Source organism: Myotis myotis, unplaced genomic scaffold, assembly GCF_014108235.1.
Source record: "Myotis myotis isolate mMyoMyo1 unplaced genomic scaffold, mMyoMyo1.p scaffold_m19_p_12, whole genome shotgun sequence".
In the NCBI taxonomy this organism is placed as follows: domain Eukaryota; kingdom Metazoa; phylum Chordata; class Mammalia; order Chiroptera; family Vespertilionidae; genus Myotis; species Myotis myotis.
The window spans coordinates 15088468-15115178 of NW_023416316.1; the positions used below are offsets into that span (position 1 = coordinate 15088468).

Here is a 26711-nt window from a genome sequence, read left to right on the forward strand (position 1 = left end):
GATCGTGATGATGTTTGCTTAAAAATCATTCAAATGGTAAATTTCACATTATGCATATTTTACCACAATACAATAGTGAAGGGATAAAGAAAGACATACCATGTAAAAACTGATCAAAAGAAAGTTGGAGTCGCTATCTTAATGTCAGAAAAAGCTGATTTCAGAACAGGAAAATTATCAGGGATAAAGAGTTCATTACATAATGATAGAGAAGTCAATTCACCAAGAAAACATAACAACCATTAACGCATAGGCACCTAACAACAGAGTGTCAAAAACTGATAGACTGGCAAGGAGAAATAGACAAACTCACTATTATAGTTGGAGATTTCAACACCCCTCTATCAGTCACTGACAGATCCAATAGGCAAAAAGCCAGCAAGGATATAGTTGACCTGAATAGCACCATCAATCAGCTGGACCTAACTGACATTTCTAAAACACTTCATCCAACAACAGCAAGAGTACACATTTTTCTTAATCTCACATGGAATATTAAACAATATATCCCACATTCTAAGATATAAAACAAACCCTCAACAATTTAAAAGAATAGAAATACAAAGTATGCTCTCAAACCACAGTGAATTTTAAACTAGAGATCAATAGCAGAAGCTGGAAAAAAAATCTCAAAATGTTTGGAGATTAAACAACATATATCTAAATACCACATGGGTCAAACAAGAAGTTTCAAGACAAATTTAAAATATTTTAAACTAAATTAAAATGAAAACACAAGTTATGAAAAATTATGGGATGCACCAAAAGCAGTGCTTCGAGGAAATGTATAGAATTAAAAATGTACATATTAGGAAATAAGAAGCTCTAAAACTGATAGTATAGGCTTCTACCTTAAATAACTAGAGAAAAAAGATAATATAAACTTAAAATAGACAAAAATAACAAATATTGGAGCAGAAATAAGTAAAACTGAAAACAGGAAATCAATAGATAAAATCAATGAAATCAAAAGTTGATTATTTGATAAAATTGATAAACCTCTAGCTAGGCTAATTAAGAAAAATGGGGACTTTTATAAAACACAGCAGGTGGCTCAAGGAAGTTGTAGGAAGGCCAGAGCATCAGGTTTGGGACACTGGAGCTAGAAACAGACCCAAACTACCCCAGTTCCATAAGCTGCAGGCTGAGGTGCATGCAGGCCTTGCGAAGTCTGGGGAGGAAACAGACTCTATTCCTTCATCTGTAAGACAGTCATGGAGCACAGACAGTGTGCCGGCAAGGTACAGCAGACCCCACCCTCACTGTTCTCATAGAGTTTATGTTCCAATGGGGAGGAGGCCACAGGATGCCAACAGAGAAGTGCCTCGGCCTTACTGAAGAAGGCGAGGGGGTGGTCAGACCCTTTACCAAGGGTTCTCTGTGATGGAGGCTCTCTGTCAGTCCCTGCTCAGTGACCAGGTCTGCCACTGCCAGGATAGCAAGAGCTGGGGTCTGGGTATGAGGCTGGCCTCTGGATGGGCAGGAGCTGGCACAGGAACCCAGCCCCTTGAAGGGATGTTGTGGGAGAAATGTGTGAAAGGCCAGGCCTTTGACTCAGCATCATCTCCTCCATCCTAGGCACCTTGCCGGACCTCATTTCTGTCAGCCTCTGCACTTTACTGATATAAAGCACTTGGTGATTTATGTGCAGCTCAGCCTGCCCAGATTGGACCTGGAGCACCACACCTACCTTCTCGGGGCCCAGCTGGAGTATCCAGAATCTACTGAGGCAAAGCCTGAGGGACAGGAAGAGGGAGGGATTGATAAATGTGTGCATTCGAGGGGGCGAGGGGAGGGGGGGTTATGCCACACTAGTAAAAGCCTCCAGAGTCTGGAGCTGGGCCAGGAACAACGTGTAGCCTCAGACAGCAGCTAGCAGGCGGAGTCTGGGCTGAGAGGTCTCGTAAAGGCAGTATGATGTTTATCTGTCTTTGCAAAGGCAAATAGAAAGCCATTCATCTTGGTTAACTTTTCTCCTCTTCCATTTTCAGTGCCAAGTTTACTAGGTGTACCGGTTGACAATGGCGGATTTTGTAATCAAAGAAAACACGATAGCCGAAACCGGTTTGGCTCAGTGGATAGAGCGTCGGCCTGCGGACGGAAGGGTCCCAGGTTCGATTCCGGTCAGGGGCATGTACCTGGGTTGCAGGCACATCCCCGGTGGGAGATGTGCAGGAGGCAGCTGATCGATGTTTCTCTCTCATCGATGTTTCTAACTCTCTATCTCTCTCCCTTTCTCTCTGTGAAAAATCAATAAAATATATTTTTTAAAAAAGAAAACACGATAATTTCAAGAGAAACATCGAAAGTGCTTCATTCAAAGTAATGTCCATTGCTACCTACACATTTCCCCCATCTTTCAGGTAATTTGTGGATACCGTCCCAATAGAACTTTTCTTGTTTTGAGGCAAACCATTCAGAGTCCCAATTTTCCACTTCTTCATACGTTTTGAAGTGCTGCTCAGAAAGTGCGTGTGCCATCAATTGAAACAAGTGGTAATCTGAAGGAGCAAGGTCTGGTGAATACGGAGGGGGGGAGGGGGTGTTAATACTTCCGAGGCAAGATTTTTTAACGTGTCTTTAACTGGTTTTGAAGTGTGTGATAGTGTGTTATCATGAAGCAAATTACTTTGCTGTGTCTTCTGGACCATTCTGGTCGCTTTACAATCAAAGCGTGGTTCAAATTGACCTGGATGTTGTTTGTCTTTCACATCAAAATCATCACTTTTAAAGTGTTTAAACCAGCGTTCATAAGTATCTTGAGATGGAGCATGTTCATCATAAGCTTCCTGAAATATACGATAACATTCAGTAGCACTTTTCTTCAAAATAAAGTAACGAATTAAACCTTGCCGCAAATGCTCTTTTTTTGGCACAAACTTTGACAATTTAAGCATAAAAATATCTATTATGTTAACACCTTCAGAAAATTTGACATCTGCAGTTTTGAAGCTTGGGGGTCAATACAACAAAATAGCATACATATCAACATATATATATATATATATATATATATATATATATATATATATATGGCATATATATCAACATATGTGAAAATCCATCTATTGAAAAAATCCGCATTATTAACCGGTACACCTAGTAGAACATAGTCTATCACCAGTCCCAGAACTAGAGCCAGCTACCGTGCCACTTTCAGCATCAGCACCAAATCTAGAGTCAGTCCACAGCTGGAGCCAGCTCCAGACATAAGAGTCACATCCAGTACCACCAGCTCAGCTACCCATTCAAGTTGGAACTAGCACAAGTTTTAAGTTAGAGCCAGTCTCAGAGCTAGAGCTAGCTCCATCGCCCACTCTAGCACCAGCTATAGAGCTAGAGCAGCTCTAGTGCCAGAGCTGGAGCCACCTCCAGAACTGTTTTCACTTATTGCTATGGGGTGCAGGGAAGAGGAGGGAGAGATCAACCAAAGGACTTGTATGCATGCACATAAGCATAACCCATGGGCACAGTCAGTAGGGGGGTGAGGACATGTGCAGAGGGGGTGGGAATGAGTGGGGAGAGGTCAACGGGGGGGGGGAAGGATTCGTATGTAATACTTTCAACAATAAAGAAGTTTTTCAAAAAAGAGAAAGAGAGATTACTGGCGGCTCCTACAGGATGTCAATGGGAAGGGGCTCAAAGAAACTGTGTGGAGTGAGGGCAATGCTTTGTGTACTCATGTGTATTTGTTCAAATGGATGGACTAGTTCAGTAATATCTGAGCATGTAAAGCATATATTATAATAAAATATAAGAAGAATGTAGACTACTTAATTTTTTTCACCTTTATGAGTTAAAAAAAAACAACACACAAGAGTAATATGTGGTGATAAATACAAGGAGATTTACCTCTGGAGGAAATTACTGGGAAAGGCATGATGAAGGATTTTTCTCTATTTGGCTGATAATATTAGGAATGTATTTCTTTGGAATTCATCAATCAGCACTTAATGCATGCTAATTTTGCTGTATGCATGTTATACTTCCATTATAAATACTTATTTTTTAAAAGCATCATTTGAATCTACCCATGAGCTCCTTCAAATCCTGCCTGTCTGCCTTCTCTTAAAAGGATACAACCTGATTTTTATGCTTACGATTTCACTAAATTTCTACAGTTTTATTTTTATGAGTACAGATCTCTCTCTGTTTCTGTCTCTCTTTCTCTGCGTGTGTGTATATGCACATTTGCATATGTGCGCAGGAGACCAGGGTTTATAGAAACCATGATCCATTCCCCAGGGTCCCACTGTGATGGTGGGCTATAATGCCCCTCAACCTTTTGTTCGGAGAGTGAAAGTATTCGCGTGGTTCTGGTGTTCCTGAAGTAGCACTGGGTTCAGAAACAAGAGAGATTCACTAACACACTCAACTTCCAGTTCGGTTTGTTATGAACTTGGAAAAGCATTTTCCCTAATGTCAACTGAGAAGACAAAAACCTTTTGGAATCGCCAAGTCCCTATTAGCTGCGTTGTGGTTATTAGCATTGTGCCTCCAAGGATGAACTCTCTAAGTGCCTGCTATCAACAAACAGTTATCCCCTCAAGGGAACTAAAGGCAAAAAAGCAATTATTCCAGTTTGTCTCTAATTTGGAGGCAGGGGGTGGGGTGTAGAGTTGGCCACCCACCACCACCTGGGTTTTCTCCATAATCTATTAAGTTAGAGCCCACACCCATTGCTGAGAGTGTTAAACAAGTGTGTTTCACATATCTATCTTATTTGGGTTTAAACCAAGAATTATTCTCCCTGTTGTGATGTATCTTTGAGACCCTTAGAGACTCCACCTGCTTCACTGTATTGTGTGTCTTCTAGAGAGAAATAGTGGAACCTTCTGATGCTGCAGCTGAAAGTGTAAGTGCTCATCACCTAAAAGGCAATATTAGATCAGAAGTGGAATTCACTATTCAGTAGTGTGACTGCATGTGTTTGTGTGTTTGTGTGTGTCCAATGTAAGTTACTGGTCTCTAGCCTGTCCCTGCAGCACCTCACACCAGAGTATAACACAGAGCTCCATGTAGATTAATTGATCTCAAACTGATCCTCTGTCTAATTTTTCATGAAATAGAAAAAACATACTTCCTCTTGCTTATCATTCATCCCCCATTAAGTCTTACTGGGTTTTCCTCCAATTTTATCCCAATTCTATAATGATCTTCATCTTCTGCTATAATCCAGGTGTAAGCAGGTATCACTTTTGTATCTGAACTACTGCTATGTCATCCTAATATTTCTGCTAACACTCTTGCCTTGCCCTAATCTGTTCTCTGCCCAGGAGCCAGCATACTATTTAAATGTTTGCAGTCATCCCTTTCCTTAAACGTTTTCATGAGTGTTCTGTTGCTCTGAGAATAGAATACTAACTTTCCATTATGGCAGAAAAGACCTTATATAATCTGGTTCCCAGACCAATCTCCAACCTCATGATGTTCCTATGCTGACACGCTCCTGAATTTTCCCTGTTCCTCAAACACCATAGCCCTGTCTTCTCCACTTAACCTGAATGACCATTTTTATAATCTTCACATGACATGCTGTCATTTTTCAGGACTCATCTTAAAGAACACATAAGATAAGGTTTCCTCAGCACCTTAGCCTCTTGTAATTGGACAATATCTATCAAAATTGTGAATGTACATCCTCCTATTCCATTTCTAAGTTTTTTCCTTCAAATACATATATTAATATGAAAATGGCATATGAATAATGTTATTAGTGAAATATTGTTAGAAACAGAAGAATGTTAGAAACAACCAAAATTTCCATCACACAGCTAATTAGCCCTTTCATTGTGGTAGGTAAACTGATTACTATTAACGTGGGAATGACTAGTGAAACTGAATGTGCAATTCATCTCAGGTAACAACATTAAATTAACAGGACTGTTAATGTAATAGACTAAAGAATGTATTTTAGAGATAATTTCAGTCAAATTGGAAGAATTGGTAGATAATGTAAACTTTAGTTAACCCCCAAGATGAATGATGAGTCCTACAGTGCGACACTTTCTCAGCTTTCAAAGAGAAGGATCTTTAGATTGAATAAATATTTACATAATATGTGGATTCTATTTTTTAATACTTAGATCTTTCTGTTTTCTTTCACTATTATTTTGTGAGTGATCACATGGGCAAGTCTAAAATTATTGACCTGAAAGAGAGAGAAATGATAGTACTGGCAAAGCGTAAGAAGTGTTAGAATATGACAAGAAAAATATCAGTTATGAATCACTAGCATAGGATAGGAACTGTAAAAAAAAAAAGTGGACACTTACAAACTTTATTCTTTGGCAGATCCAAGATATGACTGGGAGGAAAAGCATTTCCTGGTGTTCTGAGAACTTGAACAAGAGTGATCTGGTAAGAATTGTGAGAATAAGTTGAGAATTTGGAAGAGAAACAGACATTTTTCTCCACATTCCATGACAAATCCTTTAGAAAGAGTAATGCTAGACAGAAAATGTTGAGGAGTAGGAAGGAATTATCTTAAAGGACTGATGGCTATGTAATAAACTATTTCTCTAGATTTATTATTATTAGCATAGATTCTTCTTAATGTCCGTAAGTTATATGCGATGTTTCCACGAACTTGCCAAATCCTGATTTCTGGAAGATCCTGTGCAGTCCACTTGGTTGTCTTATCTTGACCCAATCCATTGAAATAAAGCATGGTATAGAAACAATGTTATTAATGAAATATTTCTGGAGAAAGAAAAATATTAGAAATATGCTCTGGCTGAGAGTCATGGGGAGGTTAAGAAAGGACAACAGGCCTCATGGAGGGCCTCTACTAGTGCTTCTAATAACTAGTTACTGACCTAGCCTTGCCCCTAATCTCAGATTTCTGTCATGAATTCCTAGACTCCTCAAAGTTGTACCTGACCAGACATGATTGTCATTCTGATGGTTCGTGGTTTTTCCAGAAGAGATTGCATTGGTTTCTAGGTGGACATATACTATCCTGATATCAGACCACCATTAGCCAATTAGTGGGCAAAAAGCATGAGTTATTCAGGTTAAAATTCATGTACTCACTAATTGTCATGTTTCTATTACTTGTAGTCATTAAGGTTTCACATTCTTTCACATCTCCATATCTTTTTTTCATCTACAGCAAAACAGAAGAAGATCATGAGGACGAATAATCAGAGCAGCGTGTCAGAGTTCCTCCTCCTGGGGCTCCCCATCCGGCCAGAGCAGCAGGGCATGTTCTTTGCCCTGTTCCTGGGCATGTACCTGACCACAGTGCTGGGCAACTTGCTCATCATCCTGCTCATCAGGCTGGACTCTCGCCTACACACGCCCATGTACTTCTTCCTCAGCCACTTGGCCTTCACTGACATCTCCTTTTCATCAGTCACAGCTCCAAAGATGCTCATGAATATGCATACTCAGGATCAATCCATCTCCTATGCTGGATGCATTTCCCAGGTGTACTTCTTCTTATTTTGGGGGGATCTTGATAGTCTCCTTCTTACCTCAATGGCCTATGACAGGTATGTGGCCATCTGTCATCCCCTCCACTATACAACCATCATGAGTCAGAGCCTGTGTGTTTTGCTAGTAATTGTGTCCTGGGTCCAATCCTGTGCTAGTGCTCTTTTGCACACCCTCCTCCTGGCCCGTCTTTCTTTCTGTGGAGACAACACTCTCTCACACTTCTTCTGTGATCTCTCCACCTTACTTAAGCTGTCCAGCTCAGACACCACAGTCAATGAGCTGCTTATCCTCACCGTGGGAGTGGTGGTCATTACTGCGCCACTCATATGCATCCTGGTTTCTTATGGTCGCATTGGGGCCACCATCCTGAAAGTCCCCTCCACCAAAGGCATCTGCAAAGCCTTGTCCACATGTGGCTCCCACCTCTCTGTGGTGTCTCTGTACTATGGAGCAATTATTGGGCTGTACTTTTTTCCTTCATCCAACAACTCTAGCAACAAGGATGTCATTGTGGCTGTATTGTACACCCTCGTCACTCCCATGCTAAATCCCTTCATCTACAGTCTGAGGAATCGGGATATGAAAGGGGCTCTAGGAAGTATATTCAGTAGAGGAACGTGTTCCCCACGATAAGCACTGTTCTCCCTATTCATTGGATATAAGACCTGCTCGTCCTGCACATGCAACATGAACATTCTTTCCTCTCCAAAATCCAAAATCTAAGATTAAAAAGGTTCTGCCAGTAGTTTAACTATCTACCAGAACAAAACTCAGCACCTTTAAAACTAAAATATGCTTCATACAAAATGCATCTTCCAAAATTTTCAATAAACATTGAAAAATTACATAACACATGAAGTAAACAAAAGGGCATCATGTCAAGAAAGGGTCATAAGAAACAGATCACAAGAAAGCATAGACACTGAAACTGACCAAAAAATATGTGGAAGTAGTTATCATAAGTATGTTCATTACATAAAAGAAAAATGGTATAATGCCGAAACCGGTTTGGCTCAGTGGATAGAGCGTCGGCCTGCAGACTGAGGGGTCCCAGGTTCGATTCCGGTCAAGGGCATGTGCCTGGGTTGCGGGCATATCCCCAGTAGGGGATGTGCAGGAGGCAGCTGATCGATGTTTCTCTCTCATCGATGTTTCTAACTCTCTATCTCTCTCCCTTCCTCTCTGTAAAAAATCAATAAAATATATTAAAAAAAAAAATGGTATAATGAGTGGGGCACACAATTCATGTAAAAACATAAAAACTCAACATTTCTCAAATTTGGTTAAAAGCATCAACTTACAGGATCAAGAAAGAAGTGAAGCAAACTGAAAGAAAGATAAATTTGAAAAAAAGAAATGCACCTACACACATCATAACTAAGGGTAAAAAGAAAACCAAAGGCAAAGAATAAACCCATGAAGATGCCAGAGAAAAAGGATACAAAACACCTTAGGAAGACTGCTAAGGAATTAGGCAGGATTAGGGTAAGGAGGCTGAGTTGTGCAGGTACAGGATCAGTTTCTGTCTTTATTTACATTTCATTATTTTGTCGATCATATATTTTTGTATTAATTTTAATTTGGTAAAAGAGTGAATTGAGCTCATCTTAATTAAAAATTAATCTTTAAGTAATATTTGCTTTAATTACTGAATTTTTGAAATGTCTCAAATTTTGCACTTGAGGTAAATTTTACACATATGCTTCTTTTGCCTTGCTTTAGTCTCACCCTAATCAGAAGCACTTAAAAAAAAAAAAATCACACTTAATTTGTATGTAAGTACTAGAACTAACCCTTAGCCTTCTCCCAAAATATCTTAAGCTAACAAAATAATTTAAAACAATGTCAGTGAACTTCTCCAGGTATTTTAAATTTCCAATGGAGTTTAAGAAGTTCTGAGAGCATGTGTGGTTAATCCAATGACTGACTCTGCTACCGGCATTTAGTGGTCAGTGGCCAGTGCTGCTGAATGGCTTGAAATGCTCAAGACATCCTGCCCAACAAAGGACTGCCCTATTCAAAGTATTAAGAGTACCCCCACTGAAAAATACTGATAGCCAAACATGCAAATATTTCCCCATTTTCTTATGATCACTTTCAATGTTTCTTTGAAAGACATGGTAGATTAAATTAATAATCTTCATAAAATATCTCAAAAGTACATGAAAACAAAACAAAACATGATGACCAAGATTGCTCTGGAATGTATTTTTATTTATATCTACTAGAGGCCCGGTGCACAAAATTCATGTAAAGGGGGAGGTCCCTCAGCCAGGCCTGCACCCTCTCCAATCTGGGACCCCTCAGGGGATGTCCGACTACCGGCAGTGAGACATCCCTCTCGCAATCCCGTCAGCCTAATCGCCCTTAACTGCTCCCCTGCCGGCCTGATCGCCCCCTAACTGCTCCCCTGCCTGACTGATCGCCCCTAACTGACTCTGCCTCGGCCCCCACCACCATGGCTTTGTCTGGAAAGATGTCCAGAAGGACATCCGGAAGACATTCAGTCTAATTAACATAATACCTTTTATTAGTATAGATTAGAACTGGAAAATCCAAGCTCACAATTAGTAGATATTTGGATCTCCATTATAAGGAGATTGTTATGATGACCCAGGAAGTGCTTATAATTTCAGATCACTGAAATGAAAAGAGAACTTTGAAGCATTTCTCAAAAGTACTGAAGGATATTATATTTTGTGATAAAACTAATTATTCTAAGCCAGGGATGAGGACTGTCCGACCCACTGGCCATAAAAGGCCCACAAAATCATTTGGTCTGGCCCTGCCAAGGCATTAGGGGTGAGTTAATTAAATGTTTGACCAAATATAGCAGGCTAATTTTTAAGTTGATAATTTTGTACGGCCCACAAATGATGTTATAAATATCCAAATGGCTCTTGGCAGAAATAAGGTTTCCCACCCCTGTTCTAAACTAACGTCAATAGGAATGGCAGGGAAAGGACCCTGGAATATACCTACTTAACAAAAAATAAAATATCTAAAAATCCTGTAAAAAATAGTTTATTTCCTGATTTTTTTCTAAGGACATGGGAATGATGAGATGAATTGTGGCCTCTTTGAGACTGGGAATCTAGAACACACAGAGATAAAATACTGGATGAAAAAAATCTACATATTTTTTAATTCACAGAAATATTTACTTGTTCCATCCAACATACAGATTTCTTTTTACTTTTGAGTGATCAATTCCTCACTCTTAAAAACTAATACTTTCTATCACTTCTTTCTGCCAGGCAAGAATCTGAGATCCAGGAAGTTGTCAGAATTGCATATTGCCTTTTTTCTCATTTTTCTGAAGTCTAGTTGCATTTATTGAACCCACCTTTGTGGGGATGGGGCATGAGAGCAAGAGTGAGAAAGGGGTGACAATAATATGCTTCTTTGGTTGCTACCATATTAAAGAGGTTTGACTTCTCTCCACCTGGATGATGGTTAAAACTAATTCATTCTTTTGTTGTCACTTCCAGGCCAGGGGATGTTCAAAGACTTCCATACTAGAATGTCTTCCCACAAATCCTCTGTGATATAGCTAAAGTACTAAATATATTTTCTTCCTGTGAATGTTTCCTCTCATAGCCCCTGGTTCTGGGGTGGTGCATCCCCTACAGATCTCTTACTCTTTCTTGGAATCTCCCAGACTTTCTAATGGGTTTTCTTGGGAAAATGGTTGCATATCAGTTCTCTCTCACACATAATCCATCTGTGGTCCATAGGAAACATTTATGCTTTTATTGCGCCACTATGAAAATAAGTGAAGGTGTTTCTCAAATATAATTCATTCTCTTTCTTGCTCACTCTCACTCTTGCTCTCCTCCCATTTCATCTTTCCTATTGCTCTTCACAGTCATAAAAACAGGGGATATAGTATATCAAACTCTCTAAACGGTGCTGTTGAAGCTTCTCCAAGTTTAAGGTGAGGAGGAAGGCACATCCCCCCAAGGGAGATTTTGGGACTCACTGCTCAGCTTTATCCAAAAGAAACATCTTTACAAGAACCTCTCATCTCCTCCATCTCTTAGCATTTTAGATCCAGGTTCAGACACTCAAGAGTTATGACATTGATTACGGGGTATTTCCTATAAACATCTTTATTGTGTGCCTTACAACTCCCTTTGGTATCTGGTGTCTCTGAAATCATGGTGCTTCTGGTGGAACTTCTAGTTCAAGGCTGCTCCCTTTGCCTTGATCATCAGGCTGAGAGAAGACTTTGTGTGTCTGGGTAATTCTGATTTGTTAAGTCTCAGGTAAAGCAGCACTTTCTCTGAGGAGTTTTTCATATATCCTCTGCCACTGGGCTGAGCTGATTATTCCTCCTCAGGACACAGCATTCTATAGAATTATTCTTGACTGAATCGCTGTGGAGTCAGACAGCCAAGATTCAAGTTTTCATTTCACTAACTGCAATTATAAACTGTCCTTCGCCTCTTTGAGCCTGAGTTTTCCCTCTTAGGGTTGTTCTCAGGATTAAAGTAGATGGCTTTAGTGCATATTAAGCTTTCTGACTGGCACCTGAGACAATGGATGTGACATTTATTTTGTTGCTGAATATCTGCATGTGTTGGAGAGAAAGGATGTGTGAGATATATTCCTAAAGGACAGGAATGCAGTGTGTGAATTATTATGTAAGGAGAGGAAGATTTAATATGTTCTCCCTTAAACTTATAGAAGGGCTCAGAGTCCCTAGATGTGTGGGTGCCTGGGGGAGAAGACGTCATATCATCACCAAAATGAAAAATTCTTTCAAAATGAAGGTGTGAAAGGCCAAACACATTTTACAACTTAAAAATTGGGGGAAGGACCAGCTCTGGCAGCTTCTATTTAATGATACCAGTCAAAGTGACACAGTATCCTCCAAGTATTTTATAGTCCCCATTATTAAAAAAAGAGCAAATTAAGTCCTATAAAGCACATCCTATTTTACTATTCCCATAACAAGTCCAAGAATAATGTCAGCCAAGGTTTGTGATTGACAGCTATAGAAGGAAGACAAGTGAGCTTTGTTTTTAGTAATTTATATTTACATGCTATTAAGGAAATATGATCACATGGGTGTTTTAAAAAGAAAGTATCAGCTGGAGTAATATGTTTTCTTATGCAAGAATTTCCTCAGTGCCCCTTTCATGTCTTTATTTCTCAGGCTATAAATAAAGGGGTTCAGCATGGGAGTCACCACTGTGTACATCAATGAAGCGATTATATTATTGTCATTGCTGTTGTTGGATGAAGGAAGAAAATATAGACCAATAATTGCCCCATAATACAGAGTCACTACTGAGAGATGAGAACCACACGTAGACAGAGCTTTACGGATGCCCTTGGCAGAGGGAACCCGGAGGATGGTGGCCCCAATATGGCCATAAGAAACCAAGATGCATAAGAATGGAAGCATAATGGCTGTTAATCCTGCAGTAAAGATTACCAGTTGGTTGAGGGAAGTGTCTGAGCAGGACAATTTGAGCAGGGCCGCAAGGTCACAGAAGAAGTGTGGGACAGTGTGGTCAGCACAGAAGGACAGACGGGCTAGGAGGAGGGTATGCAAAAGAGCACAAGCAGAAGCAATGACCCAGGACCCAGCCACCAGCATGACACAAACATTCTGACTCATGATGGTGGTGTACTGCAGAGGGTGACAGATGGCCACATACCTGTCATAAGCCATTGATGTGATCAAGAAACTGTCCAGATCAGCAAAGAGTATGAAAAAATATGTCTGTGAAATACAGCCTTCATAGGGGATAGATGGGTGCTGGGTTTGCATGTTTGTGAGCATCTTAGGGACAGTGACAGATGAAAAGCAGACATCAGTGAAGGACAAGTGGCTGAGGAAGAAGTACATGGGCGTGTGCAGGCGAGAGTCCAGCCTGATGAGCAGGATGATGAGCAGGTTGCCCAGCACCGTGGTCAGGTACATGCCCAGGAACAGGCTGAAGAATAGGCCCTTCTGCCCTGGCGGGATGGGGAGCCCCAGGAGGAGGAACTGGGACCCGCTGCTCTGGTTCTCCCTCCTCATACTGGCACCCTAGCTGGAGCAGACTGGTGGAAAAAGCTGAAGGGAAAGGTGGAATTCCTTGGAATTAAAAAAATGATAGTTGTGACATAGCAAAATAGAGACATTCTTTTGATTTAGAGAATGTCTTCATATTTTCTTACATTTTATGTATATTTTGCTGAATAAATGTAAAAGAAGTATAGCTTAGGATGTACAACCACTTTCTTTCCCAATGTGGTCCCAGTCTCTGTAAATGATAATATTAACAGTTAATGTTTATTAAACGCTGTTTTGTGCCCTGGTCTAATAATTTACATGCAGTAACTGACTCAACAATCTTAAGTATATGAATTAGATTGGTTCTGTTATTATTTCCACCCTTCAGATGAGAGAGCTGAGGCAGACAGTCTCACTCTCACAGCAGTAAGAAAAGGAGAAGCTGGGATTTGGATCCAAGCATTTTGACTCCAGAGTTTGTCATCTTGAAACAAAGCAAATTATTTGATATCAGAAATCTCATCGGCCTTCATAATTTTGTGTGTAATGATCTGTTTAACTCTGTATCCCCTGCTTGTCTACATATCCCATCATTATTTCTAATTGGTTCATTGGTTGTAGAACAAGAATCTGTCACAGATAATTAATGCATACACAATATACACAATATAAATTTGTTGATCAAATAAAAGATGTCTCATCCAATTAAATTCGTCATGACAGCCCATTTAAGAAACTTACATCAGGCCTTATTCAAGACCCCAGTTTAGTCCTAATAATCCTAATAACATGGCATCACATTCAAAGAAGTGCATCTAAAAGCCAAAAATAATTTCAAAGAGGAATTCTATTCCTTCCAGTGTTTTTAAATTAGCCTACAAGAGATTTATTTCCTAACCCAGATCATTAATTATTGAAATATCACTATATATAAATGGTAAAGACAGGAATTCACTGTAACATATCAAATCTTACTATACAGCTACATTGATTACAACAAATAATGTATTTTTATGAAGGTAAACCAATAAACCAGTGGAGGAAAATAGAGAGCCTAGACACCGACACATTTATGAGGAGGACTTGGTAACTGACAGAGTGGCACTATAAATCAGTGAAAAAAATACAGACTCTTCAAGTAATGCTGCTAAGGCAGTTTTCTTTCCATAAGGGGGAAATAACATTATATCACTACTTCACACCATACATAAAAATAATCCCAGATATATTAGAAACTTAAATGTAAGAAGCAAAATTTCAGAAACATTAGAAAAATTTTGTAAATTATAATATGATCTTAGGGTAGTAACACATTTCTGAATCAAGACTTACCAAAGCATACTGCATAAATATAAATTTGATTGCATTAAAATAAAGTTTCTTTAGTACAACCACTTCCACCGTAACAAAGCCACAAAGAGACAAGCCATGGATGGAGAAGGCACACTGCCCAAATCAGTAAGAGATTAGCACTCAGGATACATGCAGAATTCCTGTGAGTTAATAAGGACAAGACAAAAAGCTCAATCAATATGAGCTAGAAATACACAGAAAAAAATGAAGTCAAATAATCAATACACTATCCAACACGAGGGAAAGAAGCAGGAGCAAGAAGATAGTGTCCAGAGGTCTCATCATCACTTTGTCAACTGGATTCAGAAGGCCACCATATGCCACCAGACCTGGTTTCCCACCCCAACTGAGTGAAAGAAAGAGTGTAGTTATGAACCAACTTAATCCAGTAAGGAAAATTTCATGTCAAATGATAACTTTCAATGACTACAGCAAAGCAGCTGACTGGCTCCCTATATATCTGGAACCAGATATCAAATCAGTATATTAATGAATGCTTAACCATCAGGTCTTCTAGAAAGAGGTGAAGATGGTTTGCTCCTTAGCCCCAGAGGCAGAGAGACTTTCCGCACAGATTCCAATGCTCAGACCCAAACCTGATCCCACAGTCTTCATGGGTTGTGGGAAATGAGTAATGGAACGCACTCTTAAATTTCTTGAGATTCTTCAGATTATCTGGGTCAGTTTTTCTCAGGGGACATGCAGAACTATACCTGTGTGGTGTGGCTTCCAGAGCATCGAGCCTTCCATATTCCTTCCCAAAACACCACCCTCAATAGCCTGCAGATACCTTAAATTCTTTCAGCAAGAGGAAAAAGGCTTTAAGGTCCCAACTACAGATTAGGTTTAAAGGCAAGTATTCCTGAGAGACAGTCCTCTGCTCAACACTCTCACTGAGATGGAATGGCTGGGAGCCGTACATTTGTGGGGGAGCAGGCTTGGGTGGCTGAACAAGGCCATTGGCCTACTAAGACAAAGTGGGGAGGGGTGGGGATTACAGGTAGAGTGAAAGCAGAGGCTGTAGACACTGAAAGGAAATTTACTATCTTTCCAGTTTGACTGAGATGGCTGTGATGGGGCTAGTAACAGTCACATTGTCAATAAAATAGGATTTAGCACCTAATTTGGACCAGGTGCTTTTCAAATACTGCTCACTTCTTCCCACATAGGCATCTAATTCTCATGTTAGGGAGGAGAAAATTGGGACTCAGTGATGAAACCAACCCAATGTTATAGCACAAGTATATGGTGAACCTGGGATTTGATACTAGGTCTATCTGGCTTCAAAGACTAAATTCTTCCCACTGTATTACAGGATTTTATTAACTATATCCTCAAGGAAGACAGTGCTTGCTGCCTGAAAGCACTCTAGAACCTTAGGAAATAAATCTGAAAGTTTGAGAATGAATGAAAACCTATGGTTTCAAGATATGTGCCTACATGGTAATATCAATAATAATGACAATAACAATTATAATGAAGACCATTTATTAATCACATATTTATTGTGGAATATAGGCCAACTGGTGTGACATATACTTTAAATCATATCAGCCTAATAGGACCACAAAAAAAGGCATTATTCTTATTTAACCACTCGGAAACTAGGGCTTAGGGAGTATAAATAATTTGCCTAAAATATTCAGCATGGAAATATGGACAGGTCATTCAATCTCAGATTTATCAGATATCAAACCCATGTTTCTAACCACCATATTATATTTTCTCTAGCAGAGCATAATTTGACCAAAAAAGAGACATCTGCTCCTCATTAAAGAGGAGAAGATTGGATTTGTAATTTCCCAAAAGCTTTTGGATAAATGTATTGCCTCAGTCCCTAATCAGATGACCAAACGTGAATAGAGAAACTAGAATACCAACCACTGAATTTAAAAAGACAGCTGCCTGCTCGGCTGGCATGGCTCACTGGTTGAGTGTTGACCTATGAACCAGGAGATCACAATTCGATTCCCAGTCAGAGCACATGCCTCGTTGCAGGCTTGATCCCCAGTGTGGGGCATGCAGAAGGTAGCCGATCAGTGATTCTCTCTCATCACTGATGTTTCTATCTCTCTCTCCCTCTCCCTTCCACTCTGAAATCAATAAAATATTTTTAATAAATAAAAGACAGCTGCTTATGAAGTGAATTTCTTGGGGCTCCAGGTCAGGCCCTGGTCAATGTTTTTGATGGACTACCTAATTTCAGCCAATATCGAAAAGTTTAAAGCAACTATGGTACATATCCATTGGAAATAATATTATTTAGCCAATGAAATAAGTTCATGAAAAGCATATGTTATAATATTTGAAAGAACATAATAAAAAAAATCTATACACGCATGTTTACAATTATTTGCAAAAAAATAGAGACCACTGTTTTAAATCTGGAAGTTTGTGCCCATAGTTTGGATGCAGGCCAGATCTTCAGCAAAATTGTAAAAGAGATCATATTTTCCTAGAGAGGAAAGTACAAACCTCAAGGAATTATAATTATTACATCCATCTAAGTTATTCAATATGACACAACAAACATATAAAGTGCTTGGCATAAATCATACACACACACACACACACACTGCTGACTGCAGCCTGCAAGAACTGCCCTTACCTAGCTCAGGAGCAATAAATTCAAATACTGTCAGCCCTAAGGTATGAACTAATATTTCAATTTCTCTCCAAAAGGGTTAGAGCTGGGAAAGGAAGAAAAGTCACAAGCTCAACCCTGAAGTGGGAAGGAGGTACACTCTCTCTTTTAAACCAGATCCAGCCAACAACAACGGTATCCATTTTTACCAGCCAGGCTGGGAACCCAGGAGACCAAGGTCACACATTTCCAGTGAGGGACAAGGAACAATTTGGGAGTAATTACTGCATTTCCTTAACCATTCCCAGTGGAGATGTGCCTTAGCCATGTACTAAAGACAGTCAACTCCTTTGGGAATATAAATGAGAACTTTCATATCTGCAGGTTCATTTTTTATAAAGAATTTTCACATCTGTGAGCTCATTTAACCCTCACAATAATTCCTGAGTTAGATAGATTTTCCCCATTGTATTGCATTTGAGAGTGAGTAAGTCAAAAGAAAATTACCAAATGAGGATTCAAACCCAAACACATTAGCTTCAAACATAAAGTCTAGTTCCATTGCACCATGAAGCCTCCCTTGTAACAGTGGGCTCTGTAGCATATGGACTTCTTCCTTCTCATATTCAATCTGGAACTGGGAGAAGAGCTGCTGCTAATCCCTGGGGAATAAAACATGTATCAAGGAATAGTTGGGTTTCTGTTTTTCAGAAATACAGATTTTTTTTTCTTCCTGCAGAAATACCTGAATGCATGCAAGAATATTTTTTAACAGTTATGACACATAATAATAGTTGGTACATCCTCAGGTTTCAAAATCTATTCTTTAACCATAAGAATGAGTGTAAGAAGCCTCCGAAACCTACTTCATTAATACTGGCAAATACAGAGAGTAACAGAATCAAGGGGAGGAGATAGAATTTTATTCATTGTTTTTCAATAATTCATTCATTCATTCATTCATTCATTTACTCATTCATTAAAATAGTGTGTACCTATTATGTAGCGAGAATTCTGTGAGTACTGTGAGTCTATATTCGAAAACACAGGGTTGTTTTTTCTTTCCAAGAGCCCAATCTAATGAGCAGGACAGACAAAGCAGTGCGTGCTATGGGAGCAAAGAGGTGGGTTATCAATCCCAAATTTAAGGGGCCAAGCAGGTAGGCTTGTAAGATATTACTCATAAGCAGACACCAAGGCAACCAAAACAAGTAAAAGGTGACTGGACTGTGTAGAAGAAGGACATTGGGAAGGGAGAAAAATTATCACCCAAGTAATGAAGCTAACTCCACAGGGAAGACTAGAATCCAACCTCAAATCTGTCCACCCCAGCAGTGATTGCGCTGAGGTGTTTACGTGCCACCTCCTGTCTGTATTTAACAGAGGACAACTAGGAGTGGTAGTAGAGGGTGAAGAGTAGTTCTGGCACTTCTGGCCGGCTGAATGTATAGGCAAATTGAGCTTCAGTGGCCAGAGAAAGTCCTCAAAGAAGTAAAAACAGTGGTCATTGGGGTTCTAGCCAGAATGCACTGAAATGGTAAAATAAACAAGTATGAGCTGGGAATTTGCCTCCAGCACTGTTCAGACCCACTCACGTCCTGTGACAGGTTCTCCAAGTTGGTGGCCATAGGTGCGAACTGAGGGATAGACATCGATGCAACATAGGTAGATGACATGAGGGTCCAGGCTACCTGGTTCTGAAATTTACTTTGGCTCTATCTACTAAGACTTAATATCAAATTTGCTGTTGGGGCTACTGACCTTATGACTTTTTGTGCCAGCCAGCACTTAGCTCCAATTACTTGATGGCCCACAGTTAGGCATTTGGACTCTCTACCGCCCAGTAGCTTGGCAGTAGCTCCTACCTCCAGAAGTGCAGTATTGAAGCTCTTCTAATTGAGTCTGTTGGAGGCTCCATGGGTGCCAGGGTCCAACCCCAGCAGGTCCAGGGGTTCCCAAAGGTGTGGACGGAGTCAGCAAAGAAGGAATGACACGGAGACAGCGTTCAGTTGATCAGCAGCCTAGCCAGGATCTCTAGCCAAGTTCTGGTCAGGATCTCCAGTGAAGTTCTGGTTAGGATCTCCAGCCAGGTTCTGTGTCCATGTTCTCTTGCTAGGTTCTCCAGATTCTCCAGCCAGGTTCTGTAGCCATGTTCCCTCACTAGGTTCTCCAGCCAGGTTCTGTCCAGATTCTCCAGCCAGGTTCAGTCACCAGGTTCTAGTCAGGTTCTTTTGCCAGTTTCTGTAGTCAGGTTCAGTCCAGGATCTTTTGCCATGTTCTCTCCAGCGAAGTTCTTCTGTCTGTAGGTTCTGTGTAGGTTCTGTGTGTAGGTTCTGTCTCCCTTGGTTCTGTCTTCTTACATCTGTATTTATACCAGTTGATTCCAATCCTATCAATCTCTATTTCAAAGGTTAGGGCGTTTCTTATCTCCATTCCAGGGAGTAAAGATTATGTAGCTTAAGCATGATTGTTCATAGTTAAAGTGATTAATTACCCGCCTGGCACTTAGTTGAGGGGTTTTATTCCCTCCCTAACTTCAGGGGAAAATCCCTACCTGGGGAAACAACCTTTCTCAGAGAGGAGACCTTGGTTAAAACACATAGTGCCAAGGTGAGCAAACATATTAAGAACAGTATGCCATATATGCCAGGTCCTTTGAAACAGCAAGGATGGACCGGCTCCCGGCAAATTCCCCCTTTTTTATTTTTTAAAAGCAGGCATTAAAAAGAAAAACCCCAAATGCTCTCTTGTATTCATTTTAAGAGTAGGATTGGCACTTTCCGCTATTACCTGAGTCCTGATCTATCATCCCAGGGAGAGCTTGCCAATCCTGCACTTTCCCAGGGTGGAAAGGCTGCAGTGGGGTTAAGGATAAGGTTCCTTGGGCCTACCTTCTCCCATGCCATTACATTTACCTTTCCTTCCTCAGAAAAGCATGGACATACTTCTTGTATAAAACGTTCTGTCTGACTGGGAGCAACCCCAATTCCTCTGCTAGCAAGCATATATGTTAAAAGATCAATACAGAGTCTTTTTTCTTTAGACTCAGTATGGCATATCTTCTTAATCTAAAGATCAATACAGAGTCTTCTTTCTTTGGACTCAGTATGGCACATCTTCTCAATCTAAGGATCAATACAGAGTCTTCTTTCTTTGGACTCAGCATGGCACATCTTCTCAATCTAAGTTCTGTACTATCCACCTTCTTACCCTACTTATCCTCTATAGGGGGGTCTGTAGCACCCTGGTGGAGTCCTATCCGTCCCGAGTGTGGGGGTTCTCAATTGAGGGGGCTTACCTAGGGGAATCCTGTTCCAGGGGTTCCCAAAAGTGTGGACGGAGTCGGCGAAGACTATCCACCCTCTTCCTACGGTGGAGTCCGATCCGTCCCAAGTGCGGGGAGCTTACCTAGGGGTCCCTGTTCGGGCGCCAGATGCCGGGGTCCAACCCCAGCAGGTCCAGGAGTTCCCAAAGGCGTAGACGGAGTCGGCGAAGAAGGAAGGACATGGAGACAGTGTTCAGTTGATCAGCAGCCTAGCCAGGATCTCCAGCCAGGATCTCCAGCCAAGTTCTGGTCTGGATCTCCAGAGAGGTTCTGCTGCTTATTGTCTTGTTACATCCGTATTTATACCAGTTGATTTTAATTCTGTCAATTTCTATTTACAAAGGTTAGGGCGTTTCTTATCTCCATTCCAGGGAGTAAAGATTATGTAGCTTAAGCATGATTGTTCATAGTTAAAGTGATTAATTACCCGCCTGGCACTTAGTTGAGGGGTTTTATTCCCTCCCTAACTTCAGGGGAAAATCCCTACCTAGGGAAACAACCTTTCTCAGAGAGGAGACCTTGGTTAAAACACATAGTGCCAAGGTGAGCAAACATATTAAGAACAGTATGCCATATATGCCAGGTCCTTTGAAACAGCAAGGATGGACCGGCTCCCGGCACATGGGGTGCCATTATCTACCATGGATACTTCCAGCACTATTCTGCCAACTTAGATGACCCTTGGACCACAGTTTGAACCAGCCGCAGAGCCCTCTATTGCTCTTTATCCTACTTAAAGCTGGCAGTCTATCAAGTCATTTGACAAATTGGTGAAATCAGTGTTCCAGGTGTGGTAGTAGTATGTCTCCAAGATCTGAAGAGGCCTACAAAGTGCTGTGAAAGGTGCAATAACTTGTCTTTTGCTTTCCAGGTAGAATCCTCTCTTTCATCTATCCCACTGTAAGCTCTTCTGGGTCTATCCCGCACAGCCTGCCACAGGTCTTGCTCCAAAGTGTCTCCACCCTGACTCATTACTCAATCTGTCCAAACCCCACACACACACACCTTTGCCTGTGCATTGCCATCTGCTCCTGTCTGTACTGCTTGCTTACATCGCTTCCTGTGTTCCCTACCTGAGTTCCCTAAATCCTATATCCAAGCCTTTTTGTCTGTTCGACCTACCTACTAGCCCCACCATGTCTTCCCCAGGGCATGTCTAGTGTGTCTTTCCCAGGGAATCCAGAGCCTATAGCCAATCTAGCTTATGGCCCACTTTGAGTTTGCTAAGCTGCTACTGGCTAATATTCGGGGAATTTTCTTCTCTGGCTTTTGCCTAGAATGCTGTTGGACTTCAACAATTCTGAGCTGATAGTCTCTCCCAAGTCCTCTGCTCCGAGGTCTAATAGTTGTGGCAGTAATATAGTCATCACAGCTAGAAAGAAGCTCTGCAGGGAGAAGCTATGCTGTATTGACTACCTTTCAAACCCAGACATCAAAAAGGGCAAAATAAATACCCAAAGAGGATTATCTCAAGCTATAAATACTTATTTGTTGTCCTATATATCTCACCCCTAAGAATCACTAATGATACAACAAATTATCATCTTCTCAAATGGTCAATTTCAAAGAACCTGAAGCTTTTCAATTTTAAGAGTCAAATTTTTATGGGTTGCGTGTGTCAACTTTTTTTCCTATTTGCAACTTTGCTTTCTTTGTGGGTTATTTTTTGCCTATTTTCAGCCTTCTTTCCTTCCTTCATTCCTTTTTCTTGCTTGAAAACTGTTTTCATTTGATGTAACCAAATCTAAATTTGTCAATAAAGCAATAAAACTTCCAAAAAAAAAAAGGTAATTATCCCTGTCTCTCCCCACATTGCATTTTATAATTATCACTAGAGAGAGAAAATACAAGGTTACCTGGTGGGTAGGTACCCAATGAGATCCCTTTGAGTGGGATATGGTTCTACCTAAATTCTTACAGGCCATTTAGTCATTTGGCTTTCTGTTTGGGCCTGGTTGGAGCCAGTCATTCTTTTCTTACGCTCTCTGGAGTTTAACCTATGGGAAAGCAGGGCCTGGGACAGAAGGAAGACTAATGGTGCCTTGAGAGCTTTCTCTGTAGGCTCATTCTCTAAAGTTCTCAGCACAAACACCCCTCCCACAGGACACGTTTCTAAAAGAATCAAGGGGGAAATTGGACAATTAATCCAAGTTGATGCATGTCTTCAACAGGAAATTACAAGCTCTGCTCCCTACCCCCTAGGGTTCTCTCCTGGGCTAGTTATACTCTTCAATTCATAGCTCTGGAACTAATCAACAGGAGTGAAAATCTGAGCTTGTAGCTTCTCTTTTTGATGCCCAAGAATGTCTAGGACCTTGGAAGCTGATATATAGGTCTCCTAAAGAGAATCTCCAGATACACCCACCAAACATTGGATTATAAATGCAGGTGTGGTCAGTATTACGAATGGAATGGGTATTTTTTTCTCAGCAATATATGAGTTTATATATGGGTATGGAAGAGGAAGGATCAAAAATATTATTTTGGCATGGAAGGGGAAAGAATGAAAAAGGGGGAAGGGAAGGGAAGGGAAGGGAAGGGAAGGGAAGGGAAGGGAAGGGAAGGGAAGGGAAGGGAAGGGAAGGGAAGAAACATGGGGTGACAGGAGAATGAAGATACAGAGGCAGAGAGTGAGATGGAAGGAAGGAGAAAATGAGAGAGAGAAAGATAAAGTGAAGGGATAGACAGGAAGAGAGAAAGAGATGAAAAGAAAGAAAAGTGACTCAAGAGATAAAGACAGAGACACAGGGAAGCAGAGTCTTTCAGAAGGAATCTCCACTTGCTGGATCCTAACATAGGAAACCAGGTCTGGACAGCCCAGGATTTAAGCATTCTGAAACTGTTCAGGTGGGTAAGCCAGGAGCTTAAGGCCAGCTGCTTACACTTTCAAACTATCTCCCTCCCTGCAGGAGGAAGAATGAATTAACATAATCCAGAGTTTCTCAGGGATCCTTTAAAAATTGACATAAATAAAAATATGTGTATACTGATGAGTCTTCTTTAAGGAATACAGTACTGTTCTTTGTAACCTTTTATTTAAAATTTTGCCTCTCATATGAAATTTAAAAATGGGTACTGAAGTCAAATCTTCTAAAAGTTGCCATGCCATGGTTGATGGTTTGGAGCACTCACCACAGAGTATCCTTGGGGCAATAACGTGGCTGAGACATCAGGTCCCAGATGCCACAGATGCACAAATTCTGTTTTGTCAGTGAACTAAGAAAAGCTGGCTCACATTAACATACCTCATTGACAATTTTTCTAATTTCCTATGTGCCAACATATAAGGAATATATGAAACACAGGTTAAGTTTCCCAGTTTCTGAGACAAAACATACATATTTTTCATATGACAGCTAAAAATCATTACTACAGAGTCCTTAATATTCTCAACCATATATATGCATAACCCATGGACACAGACAATAAATAGTGTGGTGAAGGCCTGGGGTGGGGGGCGTGGTGAGCTAGAAGGGGTCAATGGGGGACATATGTAATACTTTCAACAATAAAGATTGGTTTTAATATTCTCAACAATTCTTCATCCCCAGCAGACAGAAGAGGACCATGAGGAGGGAGAATCAAAGCAGCATGTCCCAGTTCCTCCTCCTGGGGCTCCCCATCCCACCAGGGGAGCAGGACGTGTTCTTCACCCTGTTCCTGGGCATGTACCTGACCACGGTGCTGGGCAACCTGCTCATCATCCTGCTCATCAGGCTGGACTCTCGCCTGCACACGCCCATGTACTTCTTCCTCAGCCACTTGGCCTTCACTGATGTCTGCTTTTCATCTGTCACTGTCCCTAAGATGCTCAAAGACATGCACACTAAGTATAAATCCATCCCCTATGCAGGGTGTATTTCACAGATGTATTTCTTCATATTTTTTACTGACCTGGACAGCTTCCTTATTACATCAATGGCATATGACCGATATGTTGCCATCTGTCACCCTCTTCAGTACACCATTATCATGAGGAGAGAGCTGTGTGTTTTACTAGTGGCTGTGTCCTGGATCCTGTCCTGTGCCAACTCCCTTTCCCACACCCTCCTCCTGACCCAGTTATCCTTCTGTGCTAACTCCATTCCCCATTTCTTCTGTGACCTTGGGGCCCTGCTCAAGCTGTCCTGCTCAGACATCTCTCTCAATGAGTTGGTCATGTTCACAGTAGGGGTGGTGGTCATTACCCTGCCATTTATATGTATCCTGGTATCTTATGGCTACATTGGGGCCACCATCCTGAGGGTCCCTTCAACCAAGGGGATCTGTAAAGCATTGTCCACATGTGGGTCCCACCTCTCTGTGGTGTCTCTATATTATGGGGCAATATTTGGGCAGTACCTTTTCCCAACATTAAGCAATTTCATTGACAAGGACATCATTGTGGCTCTCATGTACACGGTGGTCACACCCATGTTGAACCCCTTTATCTACAGCCTTAGGAACAGGGACATGAAGAAGGCCCTTAGGAAACTTTTCAGTAAAGTAACATTTTTCTCACAGTAATATCTGTGACTTTTATTTAAATCAGAAACTCATTTTTGTTGATCTCACATATCTGATTTTTCATTTGAGTATGTCTGAAAATTTTAAGGTCTTTGGAGACATAAGCCCTAAGATAAATGATGGCATATTGGATGTACCTGGTAAATATTTGTTGACCAGAACTTCATTATCTTATTAACAATGCTCTCCTTTATTAGTAACTTTTGATTAGCAAGTGTTAGATCAATTTTATTACTGATTTCTGGAACTTGGAGGCAGAAGAGATATAATAATATACAGTGTGGTTATCTGTTATTAGAGCAGATTTTATGGAAACTCTTATATTTTGAGACCATAATCTCAAGCTTTAACCCAAGAATCTAAAGAATTAGCTACATTATTTCTCTACACAATCTTATGTAAAATAAATAGGTTTTCTTTTCATCTTTGTGGGCCTATTGAAAGCAAAGAATCCAAACTACTTGTCACTTATATAAAAAGAAATGTATTACTCTCCACCAATGATATAAAATGTTCTAACTCTGAAGATGAAGGTCCCTTTAGGAGATCAAGACTGGCCACAGGCCCCCCTTTGCTAGTACTGTGTGGTTGATATTGACTATCCTTCATGGACATCCTGCCTTCCCAAATGAAGAAAGAAAGCAAAGCTGCCCAAGGTTTAGTGTGCACAAGAATTCCTGGAGAACTTGCTAAAACACAGGTTCCTGAAATCTACCACCACGAAGTCCAACTCAGTAGTTCTGGGATGGGGCCCCCAGATTTGCACTTATGATGCTCCCACAAGATGCTGATGCTGCAGATCTGTGAACTCTGATTTGAAGAGCCTGGTGTAAAGAATTAAATTATGGAGGTATGGGATGCAAAATTATAACACCTTACATGAACTCTGGGAGTGGGGAGAGTGAAACAAGAGAATACTTAAATTATGTTAGTAATAGAGAAATCCCTGGTTCATGATGGTATTTTCAGATTGATTCTGCCTGCAGTACATTTCTTTTCCAATCTCTAATGGCTCTTTCCTGAGATATTAGATTTTCTTTTGTCTTTCATATATAACATAGATATATCAGATACTATATATCATGCTTTGTGTCATCACAGCAGACTATATGTTCTATGCAAATGAAGCCAAAGCTTTGAAAAAAATTACAACCTATATCCATTAGTGGCTTTTTGTTTTTATGAAGCCTTGTGGGATTTCAGTTACACTTGTAATCTTGCTAATGTCACTCAAGCATATTTTGATATTTTAACTGAGAATTATTTCACACAGGATGCACAATAAAATGTACATTTGTTATAAGGCACTTGATTTTCAAGTACCTATATCCACAAAGGGACACTTGAGGTCTTGGCAAGGCACTGAACAATTTTATGCTATAGGATGTCATTTGTGTCTAAAAGTCCTCATTTGACTTGCCATGCCCCTTGACATAGTCCACAATATAGCATTTGCTGTGAGTCCCATCCATATTATTGTTATTATGGGCATC

The 26711-nt window shown here is 40.6% G+C and overlaps 2 protein-coding genes across 2 annotated transcripts; one reads left to right on the top strand and one right to left on the bottom strand.

Annotated features, from left to right (window-relative positions):
- Positions 1 to 7131: 7131 nt before the first annotated feature.
- Positions 7132 to 25218, top strand: LOC118667142 (olfactory receptor 1J2-like). Its single transcript, XM_036329933.1, has 2 exons — positions 7132 to 7620; positions 24271 to 25218. Exons 1-2 carry the CDS (start codon positions 7132 to 7134, stop codon positions 25216 to 25218), a joined length of 1437 nt encoding a protein of 478 aa, XP_036185826.1.
- LOC118667148 (olfactory receptor 1J1-like) lies at positions 12533 to 13474 on the bottom strand. Its single transcript, XM_036329939.1, has one exon. The coding sequence runs from the start codon at positions 13472 to 13474 to the stop codon at positions 12533 to 12535; it is 942 nt and encodes a 313-aa protein (XP_036185832.1).
- Positions 25219 to 26711: the final 1493 nt, after the last annotated feature.